Genomic DNA, 26,269 nt, shown 5'->3' on the forward strand with positions numbered 1-26,269 from the left:
TGCCGTTTCATAGACCGAAGGTTACCTGCTCAATCCTGAGCTTGGGGTACTGTCTGTGTGGAGGTCCTGTGGAGGTTCTCTGTGTGTCTGGGTTTCTTCCAGCATCTCTGTTTTCTTCCCACCTCCCAAAAACATGCAAGTGTGAGAATTAGCTAAACTAGATTGCCCTTATGTGTGAATGTGTGTGTGTGTGTGTGTGTGTGTGTGTGTGTGTGTGTGTGTGTGTGTGTGTGTGTGTGTGTGTGTGTGTGTGTGTGTGCATAGTGCCCTGTGATGGCCTGCCGTCCCATCCAGGGTGTATTTCTGCCTCATGCTTCTGGGTTCCAATCTGTCCCTGACCAGGATAAAGAAAGTGACTTACTGAAAGTTAGTCAGTGAGGTTAAAGGTTATTGAAATGACACATACTGTATTAAATAATAGTCAGCACTAAAATATGTTTTTGCAGCTGAGTCAGAACTTTTGAACACTGTTACTGTTTTGTTAACTGTTAATATTTTCTAAGGCTTGACTCCTTTATTACACATGCATTCATCATTAAAGGAAAAATATTATGGATAAAATGCCTGGTCAGTCACACAAGGGGGGAAATATGCCAGTGTATAATTCACACTTCCAACTGATTCACAAACTGATTCTCTAACAAACGCCTTTAAATGAACCTTTTGGTTGAATATTTTAATCTATACTGCCGAAAAACCCATTTTTGTAAAATGGCAGATTCAAGACTGGTATTGACTATAGTAGTAATCATATACTGTAGAATGTATGGATAGTAGAAAAGAGCGTATAGAAATAAAGAAGAACATGTAAAACAATTTTGGGGTTAAAATCCAGTGGTTTTTATTATCTTCTGCAGATCCTTTTCCAAAACCAGTTGCATGCACAGTCATCACCGGAGGTGTAGATTGCTTGAATAACTGTCTTTAACACTTTATGGTGAATATTTACAGTCAGCAGTACTTCAGCAATGATCCCCTGCTGTGTAAATCATCTCTACAGTGAGGTAAGAGGGTACGGAATATTGCCAAACTGTGTGTTAACACTCATGCTTTCCTTCTGGCTTTCATGTCCTTTTCTACTTATCTCCTGTTCTGAAATAATAGCTAAAGAATACAAGGACAAAGAGAGGGCACTACAGGTCAAAATCACAAGGTTGGAGATGAACTTCCTGAGCTGTGGCTGTACATTTATCTAGCTGTATATTATACTGGGTCTGTCATGTGGATGTGGTCAGTAGTGGCAGCGTGGGTTTTCTGACCCAGCCTCCCTCTCACATTACAGCTCTATTTATAACACCCCCCCTTGCATGGGCTCCCCGCCCAGCATGCATCTGGAAGCCCCAGCCCAAAGCCCATAGCCCCAACTCTGAGCAATGGCAGGAAGCTCCTACCACTCCCATCTCCTCTGCACTCTCCTCCAGGCCGTCATCTGAGCTCCTGCTCCTGCTCGGCTCAGCTGCTGCTGCTGTTTATTCAACGCCGCCTGGCAGCTCGCGCCCGCCGCACGCTCTGGATTATCACACACACATGGGCATGCTTAGATGCACACACACACACACATGCACACACATGTACATATACTTCTTGAGCTTTTTTCCAGGACATCTTTTATGAAGGAGTGGGAATTGGTTTATTAATTTTTGACGTTTGCTGTGTTTGTTGTGCGGAGATAAAGTTCATTTTTCGCTTGCGATGGATCACACACTTTTTGGCTGCCTGCGTGGCCCCCACACTCCTCCTCAGGCCCTGCACCCGGCCTTCGCCCTGCACAGCCGCTCCGAGCACCTTTCGGCCTACCCTGACCTCTCATCCTCTTCCTCGTCCTCCTCTCCCTCTTGTGTGGTCAGCTGTTACCCGGGCGAGGATGGGCTCTTCGGAGGGCATGGGCACCAGCGTGGACTCCAAATTACCCAGCAACATCACCCTGTAACACCCCAACCACAGCAAGGCAGCTGGCACATACCCCAAATGTCCAGTGTGTCAAATAGCAATGTGCGCTTAGGCCTGGGAATGGCAGGGACGGACTCGGGCTCCTCAGATATGGCACCTGGTGGCCCGAGTCTCTGTGCCAGTACACCCAGTCTTGGTGGAGCTGTGCCCTCAGGGGTCTCCTGTCTGCCTGGTGGCGACTTTGGGCGTCATACGCTGTCTCCAGCAGAGGCAGAGAAGAGGAACGGAAAAAGAAGGAGTGATAGTTCAGGTACGAGACTGCATGAAGTCAGACTGTAAAATATTTAGCATAGTGTATATTAAAATATTCATTTTAATGATTGTGAAATGCTCAAAATTACACTAAATACTCAGTACTGCTAAAATGTTATTATTTTTGAAAAGAAAAAAAATTATATATACATATATATATATATATATATATATATATATATATATATATATATATATATATATATATATATATATATATATATTTACTGACAGATTAATCTTGGGAACTTTGAATATATATATATATATATATATATGTATATATATATATATATATATATATATATATATATATATATATATATATATATATATATAAAACTACTTTTTACATACGCAAATGTTTATCATAAAGAGAAACACAGGATCGGAAGCTTTTCCCTTCGTTACCTTTCCTTTCATGACTCAGTGGCTATTAACACATTGTAGCAGGCTGTGGGATTATTCAGACTCGGTTCTGTAGTAGCATTTTTGGAAAATTAGTCTCCTGCTGCTCGGAAATGTGGAGCTGTATTTTTGCGAGAGAGACTTTTGTAGGTGTTGGCTGACACGCACAGAAGCAATTATTTTGACTAGAGCCAGGAGCAAAGGCCAGTCTATAACTCTGTGTGGGCATTCGACTGTTCGTATGTTTCACTTTACACACCATCTGTTTCGTCTCTGCACTTTTTAGGGAGCAGAAAATTAGGCATACTGTAAAATAAATAAATAAATAAATAAATAAAATCACAGATAATCAGGGATTTCAAGGATTGCAAAGGAGAGAACAGCAGCACCTATAGAGAGATGAGAGAGGGTAGACTCAGAGTATGCAAAGCATTATCTGGATTTTTAAATTTTTTAATTTTATTTTGTGATGTCAGAATTGGAGAAGTAGAAAATATATTTAAGGTGCTTAGAGAAAATATCTATAAAAAAGTTCAGTAGTATCTAATAGGCTTTAATGTCACATATTTCAGTTGTAATTTTTTCCTCACATATTATTATTATTATTATTATTATTATTATTATTATTATTATTATTATTATTATTATTATTATTATTATTGTTGTTGTTGCTGTTATAATAAAACAAAATATTTGAGCATTTATTTATTTATTTATCTATTTATTTAGTTATTTTAGCATTTATTTCAGCAGTAAGTATGCGTCGAGTAGTTAATTTACAATGTTATTAATAGGACGTTAGGGCTTTTACATTCTCTTTTTCCAGCTCATAAGCCCCACTGAATGAAATGAAACAGCAGGTGTTTTCAGTAACAGTAAATTGTGATTACTGTTTATATGTCAATCTGAAAATCGATACATAGAGCTAATATACATTACTAACATTTGAAACAGAGCAAATATGCATTAGAAACACTATTTGTACAGGCACAAAATGTAAGATTTAGACTTAAAAGACTTTTCTTTTAAATGAATCTACAACTCCTTTATGCTTAATGTCAATTATAATATGCAGTCTAAAATACACATAGAAATTTTAGCATAAAATATCAGTGTCTAGCTTGGACCTAATCTTTATTGATTGACAATATCCAACAATTTCCCTAATGTTCCTAAAATAATCATTTGACCAGTGGAGGTAATTTTCTTGCTACTAACTGAGCATATATGTCTATTTAAGTCTATGTAAATTCCATTTTATGTGAAGGACAGTCGTAAAAAAGCATTTCACTACACATCGCACTGTGTATAGTTGTGTGTGTGACAAATAAAATTTTTATTTGAATTTGTATGTATATATATATATATATATATATATATATATATATATATATATATATATATATATATATTTATACACAGAGTATACTGTACATGTTTATTTGTATATCTAAGTCATAATATTTTCCTTTGGATTGATATATAATAACTAACTCTTCTGTGTTTATGGAATAAGTGTTCTTCTGGCCCTTTGTAGGTTTAATTAGGCATGCTGTACATAAACTGGCTGTAGGTGGAAGGGCTGTAGTGAGCATTGATTGAGATTTCCCCTCTGAAATGACCTTCTTTGCTCTCCTGTAGTTCAGCATGTAGTACGGCAGATTTATATCTGACAAATGGCTGCTAACATTATCAACTGTGATTTTCTGCTGGTTCTAATAGGACTCTGGGGAACTATATGTAGATTATGAGCACAACTGCATTTCTAATACTCACTGTTCAATTCAAAGATGTGACAGCAGTCTAATTAAGATCACATCCAATTTAGATGCTGGGAACTATGTAATGCTTCACTTTCAATTCCTAGAAAATGCTTAAGTATTTTCATTGGTGGTTCACTTATATAATTTGACCTATAGAATTACACTTTATGAAGTCTGATGTCTTGAAGAAAATCAATTAAGATACTGCATTAATTTTTTGTGACTGAGTTTCATCTTCTATATGTGACTTTATTCATTAAGACAGTCCAAAGAAAACAACAGCAAACTCTAATATTTTTCTTGTGGAGCTGTAATGGTTGGCTTGTCAGTTTCACTCAGTAACACTACTGACCTCTTGTTTTTTAAAAACTGGGCCTTAACCCAGCCCCCAACCCCCTCACTCTCTCGCTTAGATTTTCAATATAAGGTGAAACCTTTTTTTTTTGGCATCATGGACGTTTATTTATTCTGGTCACTTTTAAGCAAGCTTTGGGAATTTTCATAGACATATTTTATATTTTAATTTTATTTGTATTTATTATTATTATTATTATTATTATTATCATCATCATTATTATTATTATTATTATTATTTTAGTATTATTTATTTATTTATTTATTTTTACAAAAGAATACTTTATATTGTTCGTGCTGATATCTGCATACTGTCATTTGCTAACTATAGACAAGAATAAACTGGAATAGCTAAAATGTGACTTGGATATAACATGTAAAGCTTCCTACATGCTGAAAAGTAATTATGATCCATTCTGGCTGGGGGATAAATAAAAAAATAAATGATTTAAGGCTTGTACAAGCGAGTTTGTACTCAATGTCACCATATTATTAGGCCAGATAAACTATTTCCACATTGGGACATCTGGATGCATACTACAGTGTCAGAATTTCTTTAATAAATCTTTACTTCTTCACAACGGAATTCAGTGCTGGGCAGCTGATCCATATACAACACTAAACTAAAACAAATCTGGAAACAAATGACTATTTGACACATTTGTTTTCAGTTAACGTCTTGTATCTGAAATCAATCTCAGTAATAATGACACTTTGTGATATAATTAATGACAAATAAATGATAAATCATTTCTAACTAATGTAGTGCAGAGAACTTCAAAAATCATCCAGACACGCAGACTGTCACAGCAAAAACACTGCATTTTTTTTCCAGCGCTGCTTGTGTTTTTGAAGTGAGATGAAAGTTAAGGCGCAGACCTAATTGCTGCGGTGTAGCCGCTGTATCGTAAAGCTGGGGAAAAGTTGCTTTAAGTTGTGGAGCTGTTCGCAAACAACTTCACATGTTAGTCTTTCTTCTTCCACAATGGCTGTGTTTAGCCCACAGTAACTGGCTTTCTCCAGGCCTCAATCAGAGGCAAACACAGCCAGACGCCCAGCAGCCAACGAAGTCCTGCTAAAATTACAGACCACTCCGAGCGCTTACAGAGGTCACAGAGAAATGCGACTGATGAAATGGGCCGTGCAGAATGGAAATGGTGTAAGAAATCAGTAGTTCCACAGTAGACTTTGCCTGATCTCTGTAGAAAGCCTGTAAAGTGCACTTCTGGCAGTCTTTTTCATAATTTCATGACCTTTGTCTGTCTAATTATTTAGTTTCTGCTATAAGAAGAATGTGATCTTATTTGTTTGTTTGTTTGTTTGTTTGTTTGTTTATTGTTTTTAGTACAAACATACAAAGGTGGTTGGATTTTGTTCAGTTTCATACATACTGTATAACATATTTTAAAAACTAACTTTTTCTACAAAATTAATAGTGCAAATTGCTCTGATTTTTAAATATAAATAACTAAAGATTTTATACTGGACAAAAGCACATTTCCCCAATCTTCATAAACTTTTTTTTTTTTTTTTTTAATTGCACACTTTCACCATCTAGCCAAACGCAATAGGAAGTGCTGTTCACCCCAAAATAGTATATATTTGAAATCAGTTCCTTTTGGAAATATGTGTGTGTTGAAATAGTAGAGTTGTTCCCATGGCTTGTGGATGGGGCCTCGTTAAAGTGGGCTCTATTTACAGCTGGGTTTAGGATTGCCAGTTGGATTAGCACAGACCGGAGGTTTTGTTGCCTTGATGTGCAATTTGCCACTGAGGCATAGCCTTAAAAACATACCGCAAGATCTAGTCATGAGAAGGACAAACAGTTCTCTGTTTCTACCAATAAAACAAACACCAAGAACTGAATTTCTTCATTGCGGTGTAAAAACAGCAGAGGTCAAAATTTCTTGGGACAACTTTTCGTCTTTCGCTCCGAGTTTTCCAGTCCAACGTTTGTCATAAGTACTAACTCAATAGCCAAATAATATAGAAGCTTAAATCTTAAATGGTAATTCCACATATACATATGGGAGAGTGAAATGTAACAAAGAGAGAACGACAGAGACATTAACACAACTGAAATTTATTATAGCTTGTGAGTCATATAGGGAAGAAGCCTGTAAAATGCTGAGGTAAATAAAGTAAAGAACCATATTTTTACACGTTATCCAGACTTGTTTTATTCCATATTAAAACTTTAAAGGTCCCTAAATTCATTAAGAGTTAGACAAATGAACTCCACATTGGAAAAGGCTTTTGTTAAGAGTGAACACATTGTGAGAGGTCCAGCAGCCAGAATATGAACCATCACCATCGAGAACGTCAGTGCTATAAAACACTGCAGTGCTTGCCCTACTTTTATTAACGATGGCATTTTATGTCAACCACAATGTCACAAGGCAGAAATCCCTTTTACACCAGTTTCTGAGAAGGTATTAATGCCTTGTGATATGGAAATGGAAACTCTATAGTCATTTAGCATCACTTGGAAATTCTGGTTTTTATATATCAAGTGGAAATATTTTTCTTCTCTTTTGCTTCCCTCCAGAGTCCCAGGATGGAAATTACAAATCGGACACGAGTAGCAAGCCCCGGAAGGAAAGGACCGCCTTCACTAAAGAACAGATCCGGGAGCTCGAGGCAGAATTCGCCCATCACAACTATTTGACCCGACTGAGGCGTTATGAAATAGCGGTAAACTTGGACCTGACGGAAAGGCAGGTATGACAACATGCAACCTCAAGCCTGAACATTCAGCATTTCGTCTAAAACTAAAGTGTTGAATTTAGTATTCAGTTTGCGTGCTTCTCCATGCTGCTGTGTCTGTGGACAGATATTATCATGGGGACTATCATATTCCAGATGTTTCAGCAAGGTCCCTTCATCAGGCTATAGTGAAGAAATGGAGGCAGGCTAAGGATATGCTCGTGTAGTTAAGCACTTCCTGCACAATCTCCCAAATTGTTCTGCGTAGGAAGACCTTCTGTGTAGCCAAATAAATATTGTGGGACAATCTAATTGGTGTGAGGGAAACTGAGATATCTGAAAAGATCTGATCAAATATCATGGTTCTGAATCATTTAAACACTGATATTGTGCAAAACATTCAGAATTTAAACCCAGTCTCAATTATCCTTCCTTATCAAACTTTAATGAATAAATCTTAAAGAAAAAAAAAAAACCTCTCTCCAAGTCTCAACGGCTCTTTAGCACAGCTCGCAGTGAGGGTTTGACATCTGAAGTCTCAGATTTAGGCACTTTTTCTGGGGTCACATTCCCTCAGCATAACATTAACCTTGCCACACGACGGAGTAAACAAACCCCTTCTTGCTATGTGATCCCTGTGTGAACCAGCAACTACTGAAGTAGGCCATGAAATCTCTGGACAATTATCACTGTACTGCAGCCACTATTCACTAATTACATAATAATAACAGCAAAAGTAGTAATAATACCATGCGTTAGTCATAATATCTTTAAATATAATTGTAACAGCTAGTGTCCTAGCTTACTCAGATTACATTTTTAGAAGGACTGACTGCCTGATGGGATACTAAGAAGACGTAATAAGTACTCAAACCTGTCAGGAGTGACGTGGAGAGCTCTCCGTGCTGTGGGCAAAAGTGCAAAGCTTGCAGATGTATTTTAAGAACAGTCGTGACAGCAAGGGCCACAAGTGGCAAATCATATGGCAAGTTTTATCACAAGGAATACACACACCATTAACCCCAATGTTACCAAGATTATGTTTGATTCTAAAATATGTCATCAAAACAGCTAGGTTTGTTTTGTCTGTTAGCTTAGTATTTGCCTATAGGAGACAAAACATCCCTCAACAGTGATCAATATTGAATGTTCTCATTTGGGTTTATTTGTGAAAACTGTCTGAGGAATCCATTAGGATCAATAGCACTGCATTTGCTGCCCAGGAGCAAACACCAACATTTGCGAAGTAGGATGACAGCCACATCACATGACTCATTTTATCCGCATCATGACCCACCAAAAATAAATTTTAGCACAGTCTGATCTGGCCCCTAGGCACCAACGTTCATGACCAGTGAAGCCTCCTTCACATAGTGGTGGCCATTTAAGAAACTGCTTACTCATCATCCCCGGAAATGTAAATGATTGCCCCCACTTGTCAGGAAAGGAAATAAGGGAAGCATTTGATACAACTGAACAGATGCACTCTGACAATTTATTATCACTAATATGGAAACAGTCCATTTTGGGTAATGGTAGTATCTTACCAAGTGAGTCCCAACTGACTAGGGGCATCCATGAAAGTCTATTGAGATGACTTACATTGTCTCACATAAATATAATGTCCAACTTGGTATGCTAAATATTGTGTTTTTGGACGATCTTTGCTGAAATGTCTAGACCCGCACCAGTCACTGCCTAAATCTAGACGTCTAGCAGAAAGATCATTTTCAAGTCTTAGTCTTTTACTCTCACTGTTGTTTGTTTAAATAGCTTTAACAGACCGCATTAGCAAATTTTGCATATCAACCTGCAGAAATAAATAGCACATACTCATGTGATCATGTTAAATAAGCAACTGTTCACTGACCAAATGTTACTAGCTTACTTGTGGTTGGTGAGTCATGGATGTTGTGTAGATAGCTCATACAGTACTATGCCAAAATGAAAACTCATCAGCAAACCATATGGCACAGCACACTGTTCAGCATTCACTCCTAGAATTTACTGAGTCTGTTGTGTATTTTCAGAGTTGTTTTTTTCCCCTCTCCAGGTGAAAGTATGGTTTCAGAACAGACGGATGAAGTGGAAGCGAGTGAAGGGTGGACAGCAGGGGGTGGTGGCAAGGGAGAAGGAACTGGTGCATGTGAAAAAGGGGACTTTGCTGCCTTCGGAGTTTTCAGGCATCGTCGGACTCCACCACAGAGCAGACTCACTGATTAACGAGGACAGCCATGATAGCGATCAGAGCTCTGAGCATGCTCAATTATGATATGAAGATGATGCCCCTGAATGCAAAACTGGGGTCCTATCATACCCTAGTGCTATCACAGTTGCTATTTATGAAGAGGAGCCGCATATTGGGTCAGCAGTCCAGGACCTTTAATCTCCATTGGCTTCATTACAAACCACAACTGGAAGACCTAGAGGAGTAGAAGGAATGTCCCTATAAGGATTTTTGGTAGCTGATAGCTGAATGACAGTGCTCAAAATACATGCACATATGTACAAAGGACTGACATTTTTTTTTTTAAACAGACTTATGATTATGTAAAATATGTGCATGTGCTTTACTAAGAAAATCAACAACAAGAACAACAAAGTGCCTTGCTGTAAATGAACAGTTAAACAGTTTACAAGTGGAATATTGTAAGAGTTGGGAAGTATAAATACGTTACATGCCTACAGGGTTTCATTAAAAAAGGAATGTGGGACTTGTCAGTGTTAAAATGTTATTTCTAATTTGGTCAAAATGTTGAACATTCCATAAAACATGCCTTGTGTTACAAAGTGGGTCTATGCTTTGGTTTAAACCATCATTAATTTGTTTATACTGTATATTCGACAAGTCTCAATGTATACAAAATTAGGATTCAATCTAGATTGTGCAAGAAGCAAAAAAAAAAAAAAAAAAGAAAGAAAAAAACCCCCTTTATTTTCACTTTTAAATTTGTGTAAATATCAGTATGACTATTTTCTTACCACCCATCTCACGTCTGCTATTTTCATCATAAATAAAAATGTTGTTAGCTTTTTTTTTCAGTCTGTAGTTTTGTCTGCAAACTTGGCCTAAACCATGATCAACAGCAAATGGATTTTGACTGCTTTGTGTGATCCTGTCTGTGCCTCATTATGGCTAATTTATGCCAGGATGGAGAGTGTGGCTAACATGAATAAATCATTGAGGAAGCAGCAGTGCACTAGCTCTAGAGAGAATGCTAAACTCAGTATCTCCGCTAGGCAGGGTCAGGACTTCTGCCAGAGGCCTAAAAGGAAGTGTGCAAATGGATCATATTCTATTACAAAAGTGCATTTCAGATATTGTTATGGGATCCAACTTGTCTCGCCACAATGTGAGCATGCATCTTAATTTGTAAAGAAAATCACAGTATCTAAACACAGGTTCGCCCACCAAGACACTGAATCGAGCGCGTCGGCCACAAGAACCACATGGATGTTTGGTGGTTTAGTTTCAATTAGCAGAAACTAAAAAAAATAAAATAAACAGAGAAGAAGAAAAGAAGAAAAATAAACAGTAAAAGCAAAGTGTGAAGGAAGTATCGCATGGAGCACTGCATAGATGCAAACAGTGAAGATTAAAACTGTATGGCTGTATAACTACTTATCAGCATGTTGGTCAATTGAAATGTATCATTTAGGTTTGAGCTGTGGTACACTGTGCACTTTATGGCATGATTTTAGTCCTGTAACCCAGTCTTTTTTGTTTTGAGGAAGCGTTCCTTTAACCGGAAAAGTAATATTGTAAAAATGGTCTGAGCCAAAAAACAGGCCTACTCACTTAATGCTTCTCCGAAATGTGCCGAGATGTTCCTGCTGACGTGAATGAGGTACCTTAACAGGATATGCATTCTTTTTGTGACCTTGGGGACATGACCAGTGATGAGGTAATGACTCCAAATAGCCTTTTACTGTAGTTCTTGATTTTAGTTCACAATACAGTTGAAAAATAAATGATACTGCTTTCAATTTTTTTTCTTAAATGTTACGTTAGAAGTTATTGTCATTGAGTTCAATAGGGAATTCATTAACTTAACTTAATTTCATTTCATTTCTGAAATAATATAAAAGGTCTCATGCAATGTATAATACTTGTGAATTCTGACACATAAGAATATAGACTGATTTATTACTAGAGTTTTCTGTTTTCATTTAATAACTCACTCACCTCTCTTGTTTTTTCTTTCTAGAATGTAACTGTGCATTGTCATACACTCTGTGTGTCGTGTGTGTGTGTGTGTGTGTGTGTCACACAAATCAGGTGAAACCAGAACAAAAAGAGCAGAAAGAAAATTGTTGGATATGAGGGAAAATCTGTCCAAATCAATTGGACTCCTGGAGTTTGTCAATATTCAGGACAGGGCGGTGGTAGTGGTAGCTCAGTTAGACTACTGGAGGAAGCTCATGAATTAAAATCCCAGTACTACCAAGCTGCCACTGCTGGGCCCTTGTGAAAGGCCCTTAACCCTCAACTGCTCTGGATAAGGGTATCTGCCAAATACCATACATGTAAATTACATTCATGGTAGAGCTCATAGTTGGTCTATTGTTCTAGAACTACCGTCTTAACTGCTGAGCCACCACTGCCCACGTTTTCTTTTGTTCTACTGATGTGATTACAGTGGAGATCATCAACAACTATCAATGACTATTAAAATTATAGTTATAGTTGTATAGTATTTAGTTATAGTTCTAAGCCAAAAAAAAATGCCACTATTAAGATTTAGATGTTTAAGAAGTTAACTAATTTTATATACAGCAATTTAAAAACAACTAGAAAAGTTGCTAAGGTGTTAATAGGATCTGATACAAATGGTTTTGAATCGACATTATTCTTAGCCAATGTTTGATGTTATAGTTTCTTTTCTTTTTTTCTTTTCTTTTCTTCTTTTTTTTTTTTTTTTACAGCCTGTCATATGCACTTTATGTAGGCCATCTGGAGTTACGCAATTCTTGTATAATATTAATCTTTTAAGAAGCGGAAGTTCAGATAGCTGAGTTCAGTGTCAGAGTTACTTCTGATCCATGTGTCCTTGAATATCTTGATAAATATGGGGATTTGATCACATCCTATCTCTCAGAGTCGCACCGCAAACATTCCCCCTGGAGGACAAAAGTCAGCTCGGTGTTTGTGAACACAGCAGCCGCTCATACTCTCTCTCTCTCTCTCTCTCTCTCTCTCTCTCTCTCTCTCTCTCTCTCTCTCTCTCACACACACACACACACACACTGAAAACACAGCATGGCGCAGGTGGAGGACAGGGACGACACCATTGTGTCCTTCTCTCAGGGGACTCGCATGCTCTTCTACCTCATGTCCCCCAACGAGACGTTGTTTGCGGAAGTAGAGCAGGTTCCGCAATATGTCAAACAGGTAGGTTAAGTTTTCATACTACAACACCGGCTTGCACACACGCATGCCATCGCCTTCTGCAGTATAAGGCCATTCTACCAGTTTCTTAAACTTTTTATAGTTAGCAACTCCTATAACTGTGAAATTAATTCACATTATAAACATAATCCAACTATTGAAATAGTTGTTTAAATGTGTTATTTACTCATTATTTAAATGTGTGCAATAGTATTTGATCTATTCATTTGCCATTAGAGAACTTTCCACCCATAGAACACACCAGTTATAAACTGACATTATTTATAGGTTTGGATTAAACCCATTCAATTCAAGGGACAAGCCAAACCAACTAATAACAATACAAACCTATTAATTATTATATAACTTTGATAACAATGGGTTATGATTTCCACCACTATAAATAAATAAATAAATTCACAGACCCCCTGGTTGCCCTTCATGGACCCCTGGGTGTCCCAAAGCCCCATGTTAGAATCACTGCTATTGAAAGTGTAATTTGAGGTGATACAAAAGGAATAAAACACTTCAGGATTTGCTGTTATAGGAAAATAATCAACAGTGGGGTGGCATAATGTAATTCGACATGAAACGGAGTTACTGTTACCACCTCAAAAGTGATTATTTTCCTACAACCACATATTATATTCCTTATCTTGCTTATACCTATAATCACTGGCCATTTTATCTGGTTCCCCTACCATATACTCTAGGTGCATTTTGTAAGCAATTACTGATTGTAGTACCTCTATTGCTATGCAAAATGTGTCCTTTCAACAGTGGACAGAGGACCAACACTGAGCAGATATTATTGAGTGGTGGGAGATTCTCTGTACAGCAGTGACACTGACAAAGTATTGTTTCTGGTCTACACTGCAAACACCAGTGCTAAGGTCATCAAACTAACATAGATAAATGCATAGAACACAGTGTACACATGAGAACATTTTGCCTCTGGTCTCATTGGTCTCTCTACAAGGTGGACCAGAAAGGTAGGTATCTAATGAAGTGGCCTGTAAAATACACTAAAATACACAGGGCTCATTTAGAATTTAATACCGTAATTGCCTCCATTTTATACTAGAATTGATCTTGATTTTGATCAGTAATCATTGGACTACTGATCAGATGGTTGTGAGATCAAATCTCAACACTGCTCATTCATGTATCATTGTATTAGTCTTTTTTATTTTTAATTTTTGTCTTTTGCATTTATAAATGGTAAATGGTCTGCACTTATATAGCGCTTTTATCCAAAGCGCTTTACACTGTGTATCATTCACCCATTCACACACACACTCACACACCAATGGTAGCAGAGCTGCTATACAAGGCGCTAACTTGCCATCAGGAGCAACTTGGGGTTCAGTGTCCTGCCCAAGGACACTTCGGTATGTTGAGTCATGTGGGCCAGGAATCGAATGGCCAACCCTACGATTAGTGGACAACCCACTCTACCACCTGAGCCATAACCACCCCTTAACATAATCATATTATGGTACATTGTATTCTGTTTGAGAGCAAAAGAAATTTTTTATTTATTTTTTTTTTTTTTTCAGGCTTAAAGACAAGTGCTTTTGTTTAAAGGCAGTGGTCTGGATATTATTGAAACACCCTGTTTTGGTCTACTCATGAAAACCAGAAGAAATCTGGCAATCTCATAGGTGTTAAGTACACACAGGTGATTTGCATAATCTGAAAGGTGCACCCAGAAAATTGACATACTGAGTCAGGTTACGGAGTAACCGGACTCTGAATACTCATAACACCTAAGCAAATGTTGACATAACTTAACTTCAGTCTCCAGCTCTAAATATGGCCCACATTGCTTAAAAACTCCAGCAAGGCTGCTGCGTCTGATTCACTTGTACCAGCACCACTCACAGACACAAAGAGGTCACCTTTATAACAGTGCCTCTGCTGTGATGAGAGTGGTCCACCACCCAAATAATATCTGGTCTAATGGAGGTCTGTCAGGAAAGACCTGAGAGACCTGGAAGCAACATACAGTGCTACATAAATGACTGAGTGAGCAAAAAAGTTTTGCCAGAATGGGTTTTTACTTTCCCTCTAATATTTGGTTCTTCAAATCATGTTAGGCTGCATTTGTTTCTAATTTGCAACTTCTGTACTGGTTTGTGCTTTAGCATTCATTTGATAAATTACAGTTTAGGCTGGTTTATAGTGAATTGGGTGAGAAAATCAGTAACTCCCCCACACCTGGGCTCTCCATAATCACAGGTATTTGAATAAAGTCACTTGGGATATCACAGTGTTTGCACTAGGTATTATGAGAAATGAACCTGTTGAAATTTCCAAGAAAGTGGATCATAGGCCATTTCCAAGGTGTTCACTCACATAGCAGTGTATATGTGTGAGCTTTCACCTATAGCTTATTTCATGCATTTTATTCCAGTCATGGCAGATCTGACTGACCCTAACACCATTAATAGTAGTGTGAGCTCACACTGAACTTTGCTTAGGGCTATAAGTCCAGGGCTTTTATTTACAGGAAATTATCTCAGAGCAAATATGATCGATGTTACATGTTAATCTCCAAGAAATCTTAAACAGAAGTGTTACTACTTTTGCTCTTTGGCTATTTAGCTATTTGAGGCCATCTAGTTGCTAAAGCATTTAAAATACTGCCAGTTCCATCTAACCTGAAATCTGAATGCTGTGTAATGCTTTCTAGTATTAGCTGATTTGCATGAGAGGGCAGCAACATGATATGATAACATGGTAATGTGGCACTCTTAAATCACTGGACGTAAACTGATGATTATGACAGGAATATGATGCACGGGTAAAATAGCCATGTTACTAAGAAAACAAATATATATTTAAAAATTATAGATCCCTAAATATAGTAGTAAAATTATTACTATTTTACCATTATTAGTAAAAACAAACAAACAAACAAACAGCTACATCAAAAGAATGCGATTGTCTAAAATGGGCAAGAATGAATTGGCACCAATTTGAGTCATTTTCTGAAAAAAAGGTTTTAATTAAGGACTTTATCCTCCTTCTAGTCTTTGTAGTAGGACTGTATTTCTATTCTGAAACTGTAGCAGAAAACTGGTGTGTGAAAATATGAAAACATTCTAAAAACGTTTCCTGTTCAGATTATAACTGATAAAAGAAACCTTATTATGCTAAAGATTCACTTCAGAGTGAAGTGTGAGCAGAACTGACTCAAATAGCTGACTTGTCTGTTATCACTACTTTTATACTACCTGCAATTAAAAAAGACTTCATCAGCATGAGTAAATGGTGAGGACTAAGAAAATGACAATGTAAGATCTTTGACCTTCTACAGTAGTTTACGTGCATTTTTTGGCATTTATCAGATGGTAAGATACAAAGAGACTTACATTTATCTCATTTATGTAACGGAGCAGTTGAGGGATAAGGGCCTTGATCAAGGGCCCAGCAGTGGCTGTTTTGGATCAGCATACAATTAAAAAAAACTAAAAGCAAAGTCAACCGTATCTTTGACAGTAGAAAATGCTTGAAATGAATCTGTATCTCAGCTGTAATTGCTGGCTGTGTGGACTAGTCGTAAATCATTACACCACATCTGGGCAATGTGAGTATGGGGTTTGAAATGAAATCGTTTCTGAGCGTCAGAACAAGAGCAGAGGATTCTTCCTGCAGCCCAAAACTTATCTGAGGTCTGCTGCAATTGCTTTGCATACTATAACCATTTTTTTAGCCTAAATTGTAATCAAATTCATTTTGTTTTCAGACATTAAGACTTCTTCTGTCTGGAACTGTTTATGTTACAGTCAAAATTCGCCTGATGCCACAGCATATTGCAAACTTGTGTACTTTCTCACATTTAAAGCCCCCTCAAATTTTAATTGTGGGTGTGTTTTGGGTTTGGCTGTAACCAAGTCAACACATGTTTATAATTTGAGGTAGAAAGGTTAATTTTCAATAGACCTATATAAACACTTGGGAACGGACAATTAACCACACAGCAGGGATCTGAATTGTTGTAATGTTGCCACAAACACACACTGATTAACTTTGCACACTATTGTTCAACGACTTTATTTTAATGCCTGTCTGCATGCATCTGTATGTTCACATGTGTGTGCATGGATTGGCTTTTATAAGACACAAAGAGAAAAAGACATGTATGTCAGGTATTGTTGCATATCATTTTAACCATGGTCAGAATATAGTAAATAAAATGAAACCTCCTGCTATTATAAAACACATTTTGATGGGAAATGTGATCAGATCTCAAAATGAAATCATTTGATATTTGTACTTTTAGTGTAAAATATCATCCCCAAAGCAAAGAGAAAGATTAAAAACCCCGACATCTGCTTCACAAATGTAATTTTCCTGACAAGATCGGCGTTCACAGACAAAGCTTTCTATAAAACCATTAAGATTCACTCAACTATTTTCACAAGCCCAAAATATGTTACTGCCTGAATAAAAGAAACTATCACACCACCAAATAGAAGTGATCTATGGGATAAAATTTAAACTTTATGGGATAAAACCTCATGAGGACGAAAAACTATGAAATGTAGAAATGTACCTCAAACAGTCAAAACTTCTTACTTTTTTATATTGACACTTTTGGGTCAATATAAAACTTTGGCTGTAATAATGCAATATGATGTAGCTTTAATAAGTGAAAATCCTGTTTGTACTAAACTCCAGATTGATACAGACAGACCTCTGTTTGCAGGTTGTGCGGTGCTGACTTGCAGTCCACAGCCAGATGTGGGGCTGCGTGTAATGTTGGGGGGTCCCAAGTGGTATATCGTGCCCTGGAGTGTTTTTATACACACACACACATACAGTCACACATTTGTAATTCTATATTTGTGGGGTATTTCATTCATGTACACATGAACCTAACCTTAAACTCAGTAAACAAAAAAGTTACCTTTCATTTATTTAGTGAAGTTGCAGATTTTGTAAATCAAATATTCAAAAACTCTTCCATATTCCTATTATTATAGGAAAAATTGGTCCTCATAAAGAGACTTAAACATGGACACACACACACACACGCTCAACATAAGAAAACAGTAAGAACAGTGCAAGCTGTATCTGCTGTACCTCACAGTGTGTGTGTGTGTGTGTGTGTGTGTGTGTGTGTGTGTGTGTATGTGTGTGTGTGTGTATGAGTGTGTGTGTGTGTGCATGCATATGTGTCTCACATTCCACAACGCAAACAGGGACCTGACACGTTTTTCCGAGTTGAGCCAGTTTGCTCTCAGCACAGCTAACATTGCAGCAGGAAAAATTTGGAATGTGCTAGCTGGCTGACAGCTGGTTCCAGAAATTGCAAACAATAATCATTGTTTCAATTTATGAAACACACTTTATGTCCAGAAACACACCACTTTATTTAATATATTCATTAAACTCATTGGGGAGTTTTACTGTTTTATAATAATGCTTTAAAGTATAGCGTAGAATATCAAGCGCACTAAAATCCCACAATGCACAGCAGGTTAAATGAAGCCTAGGGAATGTAGAATACACATAATGCGCTTATTATCCATTTACAGTGCCACTCTCTGTATCTGTATCTGGATTTTAAGATGAAGTGGGTGTGGCCTAATCCAGTGTTGTTGATTTTTTTTGGTGCTTTTCTTGATTATTTTTATTATTTAAAATATTTTTCTATGCCCTAAATCTATGCCACTAGGAACCCCAAAAACCTAGGACAAAAACAGAATTAAATTGCCAGCAGTGTCAACATGGTGTGTGAATTCTGGCTCTAATAGTTCCTAAACCTCAGCAACTTCACTTGAGTTCATAATTTCATAACAAGAGGAATATGTGGGAATGCATTTTAATCCCATTTATGCAGTTATTATTTTTGTTTAATAAATAACTAGCCTAATTTAAATCATCACACTCCTGACCAGGCTGTTACTAAGGATAAATGAATGAATGCCTTATATTGATGTTAATGAATGAACTTCGGACAAACTGATTATCATTGCTTTATTACTCACAGACAGAAAAGTGACCATAACACACTACTAACTGAGTCAATATTAGGGGTTAGTGAGTAAGGACTGTATTTACATTTAAGTGTGCATGTGAGAGACCTTGCTCGACTGATATTTGCACATTGGTATTATTGAGAATTACTGAGGGACTTAAGCACTGCTTCGACAGTTCCCTTCACAGTGCGGCGTTTGTCCAGAAGTGAAAAATATTTTGCTATAAAACTGTGGACATTTCTCTGGCATGAAGTCCACATGTGTGAAGTGGAATATTATTATAAGTTCATCATCTAAATTGTTGTAAACAAAATATTTATAGGTAGTTGAAATTTCATGCTTTCAGCAATTTAAATACAACAGAAACTATGAAATGACATTTAGTGTCAATATTAAATAATAATAGTAATAGTATTATAGTAATAATATAAATAGTTCTATTAACTGTAAATAATTCTTTGGCAACTCCCACCAGCAACTATACCATCTTTTCAGCAGTAGCATGAAAAGATTCAATGCTCAGATGAAACATGTGTTAGCACTTCCCAGATTAATAGCTGTTGTGCAATAGAGGAAATCTAGCCAGTGGACAGGCATGGGCAATGGCTAAACTGGGAAATAATGAGCTAATAAATAAATAAATAAAAAAGTGCAATGATGTCTGAATTATTGTCATTCCTTCCTGTGAACACTGCTTGCAATTATTAAATTCAATAAAAGCAAAAAATTATTGTATAAATATTAAACATGAATATTGGGTCAGCCTGTCCTTTAATCTAGCCTGTAAGCCTGTTAGACAGACATGCTCTAAATACACTTTGCAGTAATATTTTGATTTTAGGAGTGCATTTATCCACATTTTTAATTTGACACTATTCCTGGCTACATACATTTACTGTTGGTTTGCTGTAAATTTGACATAAAAAGATATCAGTAGAATAACAAATTAAAATGTAAAACATAAAATGACAATTTCTGATGTTTGTGTCATGTAGGCCACTCCATTCTTTATTGGAATGATCTTGTTGGAGGGATTGCTGGGTTGGCTGAAGACTGGAGACCTTCTCATCAAAATTAATGATGGGACCACATCTCTGTCAGCAGGCATGATGTCCCGACTGCCTGAGTGAGTTAGTCACATTGTTTTACCTGTATCTATACACCTATCGCTTTAGCTCAACTTTATACTCTATAGCTTTGTGTCAAAGTGTGTGATTTTACTTTTTTTTTTTTTTTTTAAAGATAGTGAGGTTATTGAAAAATTGTTGTTATTTATTTATTTATTTATGTATTTATTTATTTATTTATTTATTTATTTCAATATGTTCTTTTTTGTCAAAGGCATTCTTAAAGGCTATCTCAAATAAAATATATAATGTAAAAAAAGTATGAAAAATTTTAGAGGACATGTTTGCTAAAAAAGTATTAATTGTATGTATGGAGACATCCTGTAGAATAAAATCAAATACACTACTGTGCATAAGTCTTAGGCACCTACATTTCAATACTTAAATGTTTATTTTATGCATTTTTGGGTCAGTAAAAATGTTTTAGATTCTCAAACATCGCTTTTTCAACAACAACAAAAATGTTACAGACATTTTTTGTTGTTGCCTTATTATGAAATAGACAACTTTTCAGACAGAAAAAAAAGAATGCTGGCTGTCAGGCTGTATGCTTACATACAAAAACAGAAGCTTGTGTGACAGTTAAAGTCTCCAGACTTAACTGCATAACTGCATCAGATTCTCTAATATGCTTAGAAAAACTTAGCAACCAATTTTCTGCACAAAGTGTACCTCAGAGTACTGATGTATTTTTAAAGGCAAAGTCACACCAAATATTGCCATTCTTTAGTTTACTGGTATTTACTTCTCTTTATAATAGATTTTTTTAAAGTAGAAAACATTTAATTGCATCATTTTAAAAAAATAAATAATGAATGATGTAATACTTGTATAATGAAATAAAAACAAAATGAAACTATACCTGTCAGATCAGAGGAAGTGTTTTCATTTGAAGTTTACTGAGCTTGACTGTTGATGTTTGTCATGACTGTATCTTTTATTGTGAACAGCATAAATGCTGACTTCCTCACAAACTAATCTTTGTATTAATTTCATATTCTGTTTATCTCAGGCTCTTTATGAGAAGTCTGGAGGTTTCCAGTTACATATATGTTTGGAACAACTTCCACATATTGGAGTTACCTTGGGATTCAGCTTGGACATGGTGGCTAGCATTCCTAGGTGTGGACTTTGGATACTACTGGGTTCATCGATGCAGCCATGGTATGTCATGTAACTAAAGACCATACCTACTTTGATGACTGCAACATTGAAATACATTTTCCCCCAGATTATTATATTTGACTTCCAGTAGTGCAAACTCTTCCTATTTTTTCCTATCTTTATTCTGTTTCATAATTTTAAGCATGCTAAAATGTCTGATATTTCACTGCACTCTATACATAGCTAATAATAGTAGACCTAGTTAAATCCTAGACCCATATGCCAATTATTGCAATAGATTCCATCCATCCATCTTCTATACCACATATCCTACTGGTTCACGGGGAACCTGGAAACTATCCCAGGGAGCATCAGGCACAAGGTGGGGTACACCCTGGACAGGGTGCCAGTCCATCGCAGGGCACACTCACATACACATTCACACACTCACTCATAGTGGGGGGGAGTGTCCGGAGGAAGCCTCCACAGCATGGGGAAAACATGCAAACTCTGCATACACAGGGCTGTGGTGGGAATTGAACCCCCAACCCATATAAATTTCAAATATAAAGTTCTACCAGTCTCTTCTTATGTCAAATTTGAAGAAAGCCAACAGTGATTTTAGACAGGCTGAACCAGTGTTATACTGAAAATGTGGTTAAAGTTAGTCCTACAAATATGATTAAACTATAAAACTTGCAAATATTTCTACAAAATATACTTGAGGCATTTCTGTCTTATAGGCTTATAAGGTATATTAAAGGATCATTCACAGGAATGAATGGCAATATATCAATGTTGAAATTAACAAAAACATGCAATGCCATACTAGAGAACAATTAAAGGAACTAAGTGCAGGAAATGACTTCAGGAATGTTAAGAAATGCTGAGGATATTAGGTGTTGGCCATTACTAATTCAATCAAACCATTGTCTATAAATCCGTTATGTCAAAACTCATCTATAGATCTATTTTTACCACTACAACCATGTTTGGTGAATTTCCTTTAAGCGCATGTGATCTAGGCTTAAAGGTATGTTTAAGCGGAAAATACTCCTTTAAGTCGCCTTCAAAACAGGCAGCATTCCTGAGCCAATACCGTTGCCCATTACAACATTTCTGTTAAAGAGAAATATAATCAATATGTCAAAGACGAGTTTACTGACCTCATTTCTTCCCGCTGTAGCTAATAGGGGTCACTGATCTCCCTTGTGAGGGTTAAGTGCATGTTTATGTAACATCAATTTAGGCTAGTTCAGATTTAATCCTAATAACACACCAGTACATTATTAAAATCATGTCTCTCCAGACGTCACTGAGACGGAGTGGAGTGATGAGGTGCTTGTGGTTGTCATGTTGTGTTTTCCACTGTCCAGAGTGCTTGTTGGTGAAGTAAGAAATGTCATTTATATCAGCGGTCTCCTGTCTCCAATTTGTACATTTTTTGAAGGAAATTATTTGTCTAGCTTTCCTGTTCCATCATCCTTCCTGAATATCACAGGGTTGGACATAACTCCCACTAAAGACATAAAGGCCATGGCCTCAGCCTTTTATCTGTTTAATATCAGTGCATGGGATTATTTATAGACTATAGACTATAGCGTAAGTGCATTAAAGCCACATGTTCACAATAACGCAGATGCAGATGGGAGGTTACTGTATATGATGAAGTGTATGATAAACTCTATTACCCAAATGCTTTCTTATTAAGAAAAACATTGCACTAATTTCATTTATATACAGGAAAAAGGAGCATTTATTATTTATTTATTTTTTTGTGAATGGACTTTATTGGTGTGTTATTTTAAGCAACCAATTCAATAGACACAAGTGTATGCCAGGTTTGCTAAAATCTAATCCTATGAGTGTAGTGTTGCCATTTTCTGACTTTGACACAAATGGCTTCAAACTGGTTTTCATACTCAATTTAGCCTCCGGTGAAGCATGGGAATATTTATCTAAAATCCTATTCTTTTTGCACATGCAGGCAATAAATCTTTATTTTGAGCAAAGCAACAGACAAAAAGCAGAAATATGACTATCATAAAACCACACAGACCCCAATTAGTGCCATTGTGAAATATGAACACTTATTTTATTTATTTTAATGGGAATTTCATTTTCCTCCCTTCATGTAAAACACTTAAAAGTGGCCCTTATTTGTTTGGAAATGGAAAAGAAAGGAGGAAGTGCTTTTAAGTGAAACCCTCTCTTTTCTGATGCCATCAGTATTGAGAAGACATTACTGTAATATGAGCAGTAGTCTAGGGTACAGTTGGGACTCAGTTTGTCATACAACCTTTCTGATAATCAGTTCTTAATGATAAACACCAAAATACAATGCAGATGCAAATTCAATACTGTTTAACGTTAGGAGTCTAGGGTTCAGCTCTGTATTTATGAGGTGTATATACAAAGCTTTTTATTCCTTAGAAACCACAGCAAGTTGCCAAAGATTGCAGTTTTTGAAAGCACAACAACATGTATATTGTTCAATTAATTTATAGTTATATTTAATGTTGTGAAATGTATGTGGAACACGTTAGTTCTTGTTATCTTGTTATAGAAGCTGTAAACAGTTATTTCCTCACCAGGCACACTTTTTGCTTAATTTTGAAGTCAATAAGACAAAGACTTGAGAAACTGCAAAAAGTTCTGAAGACTTTCAAGAGTGTGAAAAATTATAGCTTTACCCCTGACTGTTTTAAAGCAATGAAACTGGAGACTCCTTTCAAAAAATGCTAAATAATCATCTCCTCGTTAAAAAAAAAACAAACAAAACTTCTCAGTTTCAATGATTGCATACGTTATTTTGTGAATTGCATCTGCCATACAGGTCCCTGTGTAAGTTACTATTAAAAAGATAACATATTAGAATGAGTGGATTAATGGTGCTGTTATAGAAAATGAATCAACACCATCTGACTAACCAGAATCAAGAATTCAACAGTGCTGTGGTATAAACGATTTTAATGTAAAAATCTATGATCAGTCAAAATGTCAGTATGTTTATTGCATTTTCTATTTGTAGCTTTGGAATATCTGACAAGTTAATAAGTCATCTGTATTATTTTCCATCTGTTACATGATTTTCCAACTCTCGGTGTATGTTTCAAATGTTCTTTTTATTGGTGCTTTCCTTGTCGTCTTCTTCTGGAGCAGATCTGAGTCATACACCATTGCAGCTGCATGTCTGTCTGACCCATACACACTCTCTGGTCTGACCACACACTACCTCTGGTTTCATGCAAACCTTAAGCAGCACGCAGGATAAACAAGGTTTATAGCTTTGCCTGGAATCTTGTCAATGCTTTGTTGCATTTCAGGGTTGATTTGGTGCTTTGCCTTATTTTCCCTGTCAGAATTTGGACAAATTAAAAAATGTTGTCAGAAAGACTCAGGGCCCCAAACTGCATGGCATTTACTCTGGATTGGGTCAGGAGAATTCAAATGGAGTTAAGTATGACTTGATGAGAGCTGTGCTAGTTCTGTTTGTTCTCTCTCTTATGCGGCCTGACAGGGACCAGCTCTGCTTTCTGCCTACTTCTATTTCCAGAACGCTCTCTGGAGACCTCGGCACAGTGACCTGTCCAGAAGGAGCAATAAATAGGAAAGCCAATGTAGAATGAAATGTTGTTGAAAATCAGAGAAAGATAAAGGTGGGAAAATAAGGGGAAGAATTTCTACATCTTAAGTCTTCTTCAAAGCTTACTTAAAAGTATTCTTTTGATGATAACAGTTAGTGGAGACATCAGATGACGGTTTGCAGAACCAATTAAAATCTTCTGGAACTTTACATTCATTTTGAGTGTTGTGAGTTTGCAAACTTTGGACTAAAGTTAGGTCTTCAAGGTGTTAGGATATGTGTCCTTATCACCTCACCATGACCAGGTTAAACCGCAAATAAATTTCACAAAACCATGATGTGATACTTTATTATTCATTAAAGTAAAAACAATGTTCCTTTACCAGCATATTGCCCAATAAATGTGGTGAGTGAATGTTAGACACAGCTGTGATGTTACAGTGATCTGGCTTTTACCTCTGCCAACAACTTTTATCTTACACTACATGGCCAAAGTTTTATGGACACCTGACCATGACACACATATGTGAACCTTCCCCAAACTGTTGCCTCAAAGTTGGAAGCATGCAGTTGTCTAGAATGTCTTTGCATGCTGTAGCATTATGATTTCCTTTCACTCGAACTAAGACGCCCGAACCTGTTCCAGCATGACAATGACCCTGTACACAAATTGTGGGTAATAAAGATATGGTTTACCAAGGTTGAAGTGGAAGAACTTTGGTGCACAGAGCCCTGACTTCAACCCCACTGAAAACCTTTAGGTTGAACTACAATGTCACCAATGTCATTCCTGGCTTTCTTGGTGGACATCATTGCCCAACCTCTTGTGCTCTTGGGGCTGAATGTGCATAAATCCCCACAGCCACATTCCAAAATTTAGTGCAAAACCTTCCCAGAAGATTGGAGGTTTTTTATAGCAGCAAAAGAGGAACAACTCAACATTAATGCCCATGGTTTTGGAATAGAATGTTCAATACTCAGGGGTCCGCATACTTTTGGCCATATAGGGTATGTGCTGAGCAATTTATTATTTAATAGCAGAATGCTTTTACAATGCCTTATAAAAAAAAAAAAATGTTGTATAACAATTTATTATGGCCAATTCACACAGAATCATTTTTCTGAAGTGTTTCTTTTTTACATGCCTCATTTGCATTTCATGAAATGGCCATCCTTCCATTATTCCAGTATTTTAATTTATCTTCACCATATTTTGTTTCTCTAGGTTATATTGTCATACATATGAGTTTAAGCTTCTTTTTTTTAGTTTAAAAACAAGGCACACTTGCTTTATTACCATTGGTTGCTTTTGACTTGTTTATGTTCTCTATCAGAGAGAATCATTCTGTGTTTGACCCACAATGATTACATCATAATGTCCAATGGTCATTAACACAAAAGTATAGTGACAACAGGAATATAGGTCTCTATAATTGCTCTTTTCTTCCATTCTGTTTATTTTAGTCATTTTAGTTTCCACTGTGTCATGGAAAATATCTGTAGTGATTTGGTAGACCAAACTTACAATAGGTCCACTTTCTCATCACAGAACAGTCAGAGTTTACAGCATGCCCAGGCTGCCGGATTGTCCAAATCAAGACACAAAACATATCAATTAATTTTTAAAAACTTTATTCAGT

General features: G+C 36.6%; 2 protein-coding genes across 7 annotated transcripts in view; both read left to right on the plus strand.

Annotated features, from left to right (window-relative positions):
• Positions 1–1,160: 1,160 nt before the first annotated feature.
• On the plus strand, positions 1,161–10,475 carry meox2a (mesenchyme homeobox 2a). Its single transcript, XM_017490178.3, has 3 exons — positions 1,161–2,200; positions 7,276–7,448; positions 9,487–10,475. The coding sequence occupies exons 1-3, from the start codon at positions 1,693–1,695 to the stop codon at positions 9,703–9,705; spliced, it is 900 nt and encodes a 299-aa protein (XP_017345667.1). The 5' UTR covers positions 1,161–1,692; the 3' UTR covers positions 9,706–10,475.
• A 1,986-nt stretch (positions 10,476–12,461) lies between these two features.
• agmo (alkylglycerol monooxygenase) overlaps positions 12,462–26,269 on the plus strand; it is a 49,906-nt gene continuing 36,098 nt past the window's right edge. For 2 of the 6 annotated variants that reach the window (XM_053687425.1, XM_047161264.2), the window contains exons 1-3: positions 12,464–12,825; positions 19,808–19,938; positions 20,952–21,103. In XM_053687425.1, coding sequence (XP_053543400.1) covers positions 12,694–12,825; positions 19,808–19,938; positions 20,952–21,103 — 415 coding nt within the window. In that variant the 5' untranslated portion in view covers positions 12,464–12,693. Of the gene's footprint in view, positions 12,826–19,807; positions 19,939–20,951; positions 21,104–26,269 lie in introns of all 6 variants that reach the window. The other 4 variants (XM_017491661.3, XM_017491662.3, XM_017491664.3 and 1 more) reach the window with 4 other exon arrangements.

This window comes from Ictalurus punctatus, chromosome 17, assembly GCF_001660625.3.
Source record: "Ictalurus punctatus breed USDA103 chromosome 17, Coco_2.0, whole genome shotgun sequence".
In the NCBI taxonomy this organism is placed as follows: Eukaryota; Metazoa; Chordata; class Actinopteri; order Siluriformes; family Ictaluridae; genus Ictalurus; species Ictalurus punctatus.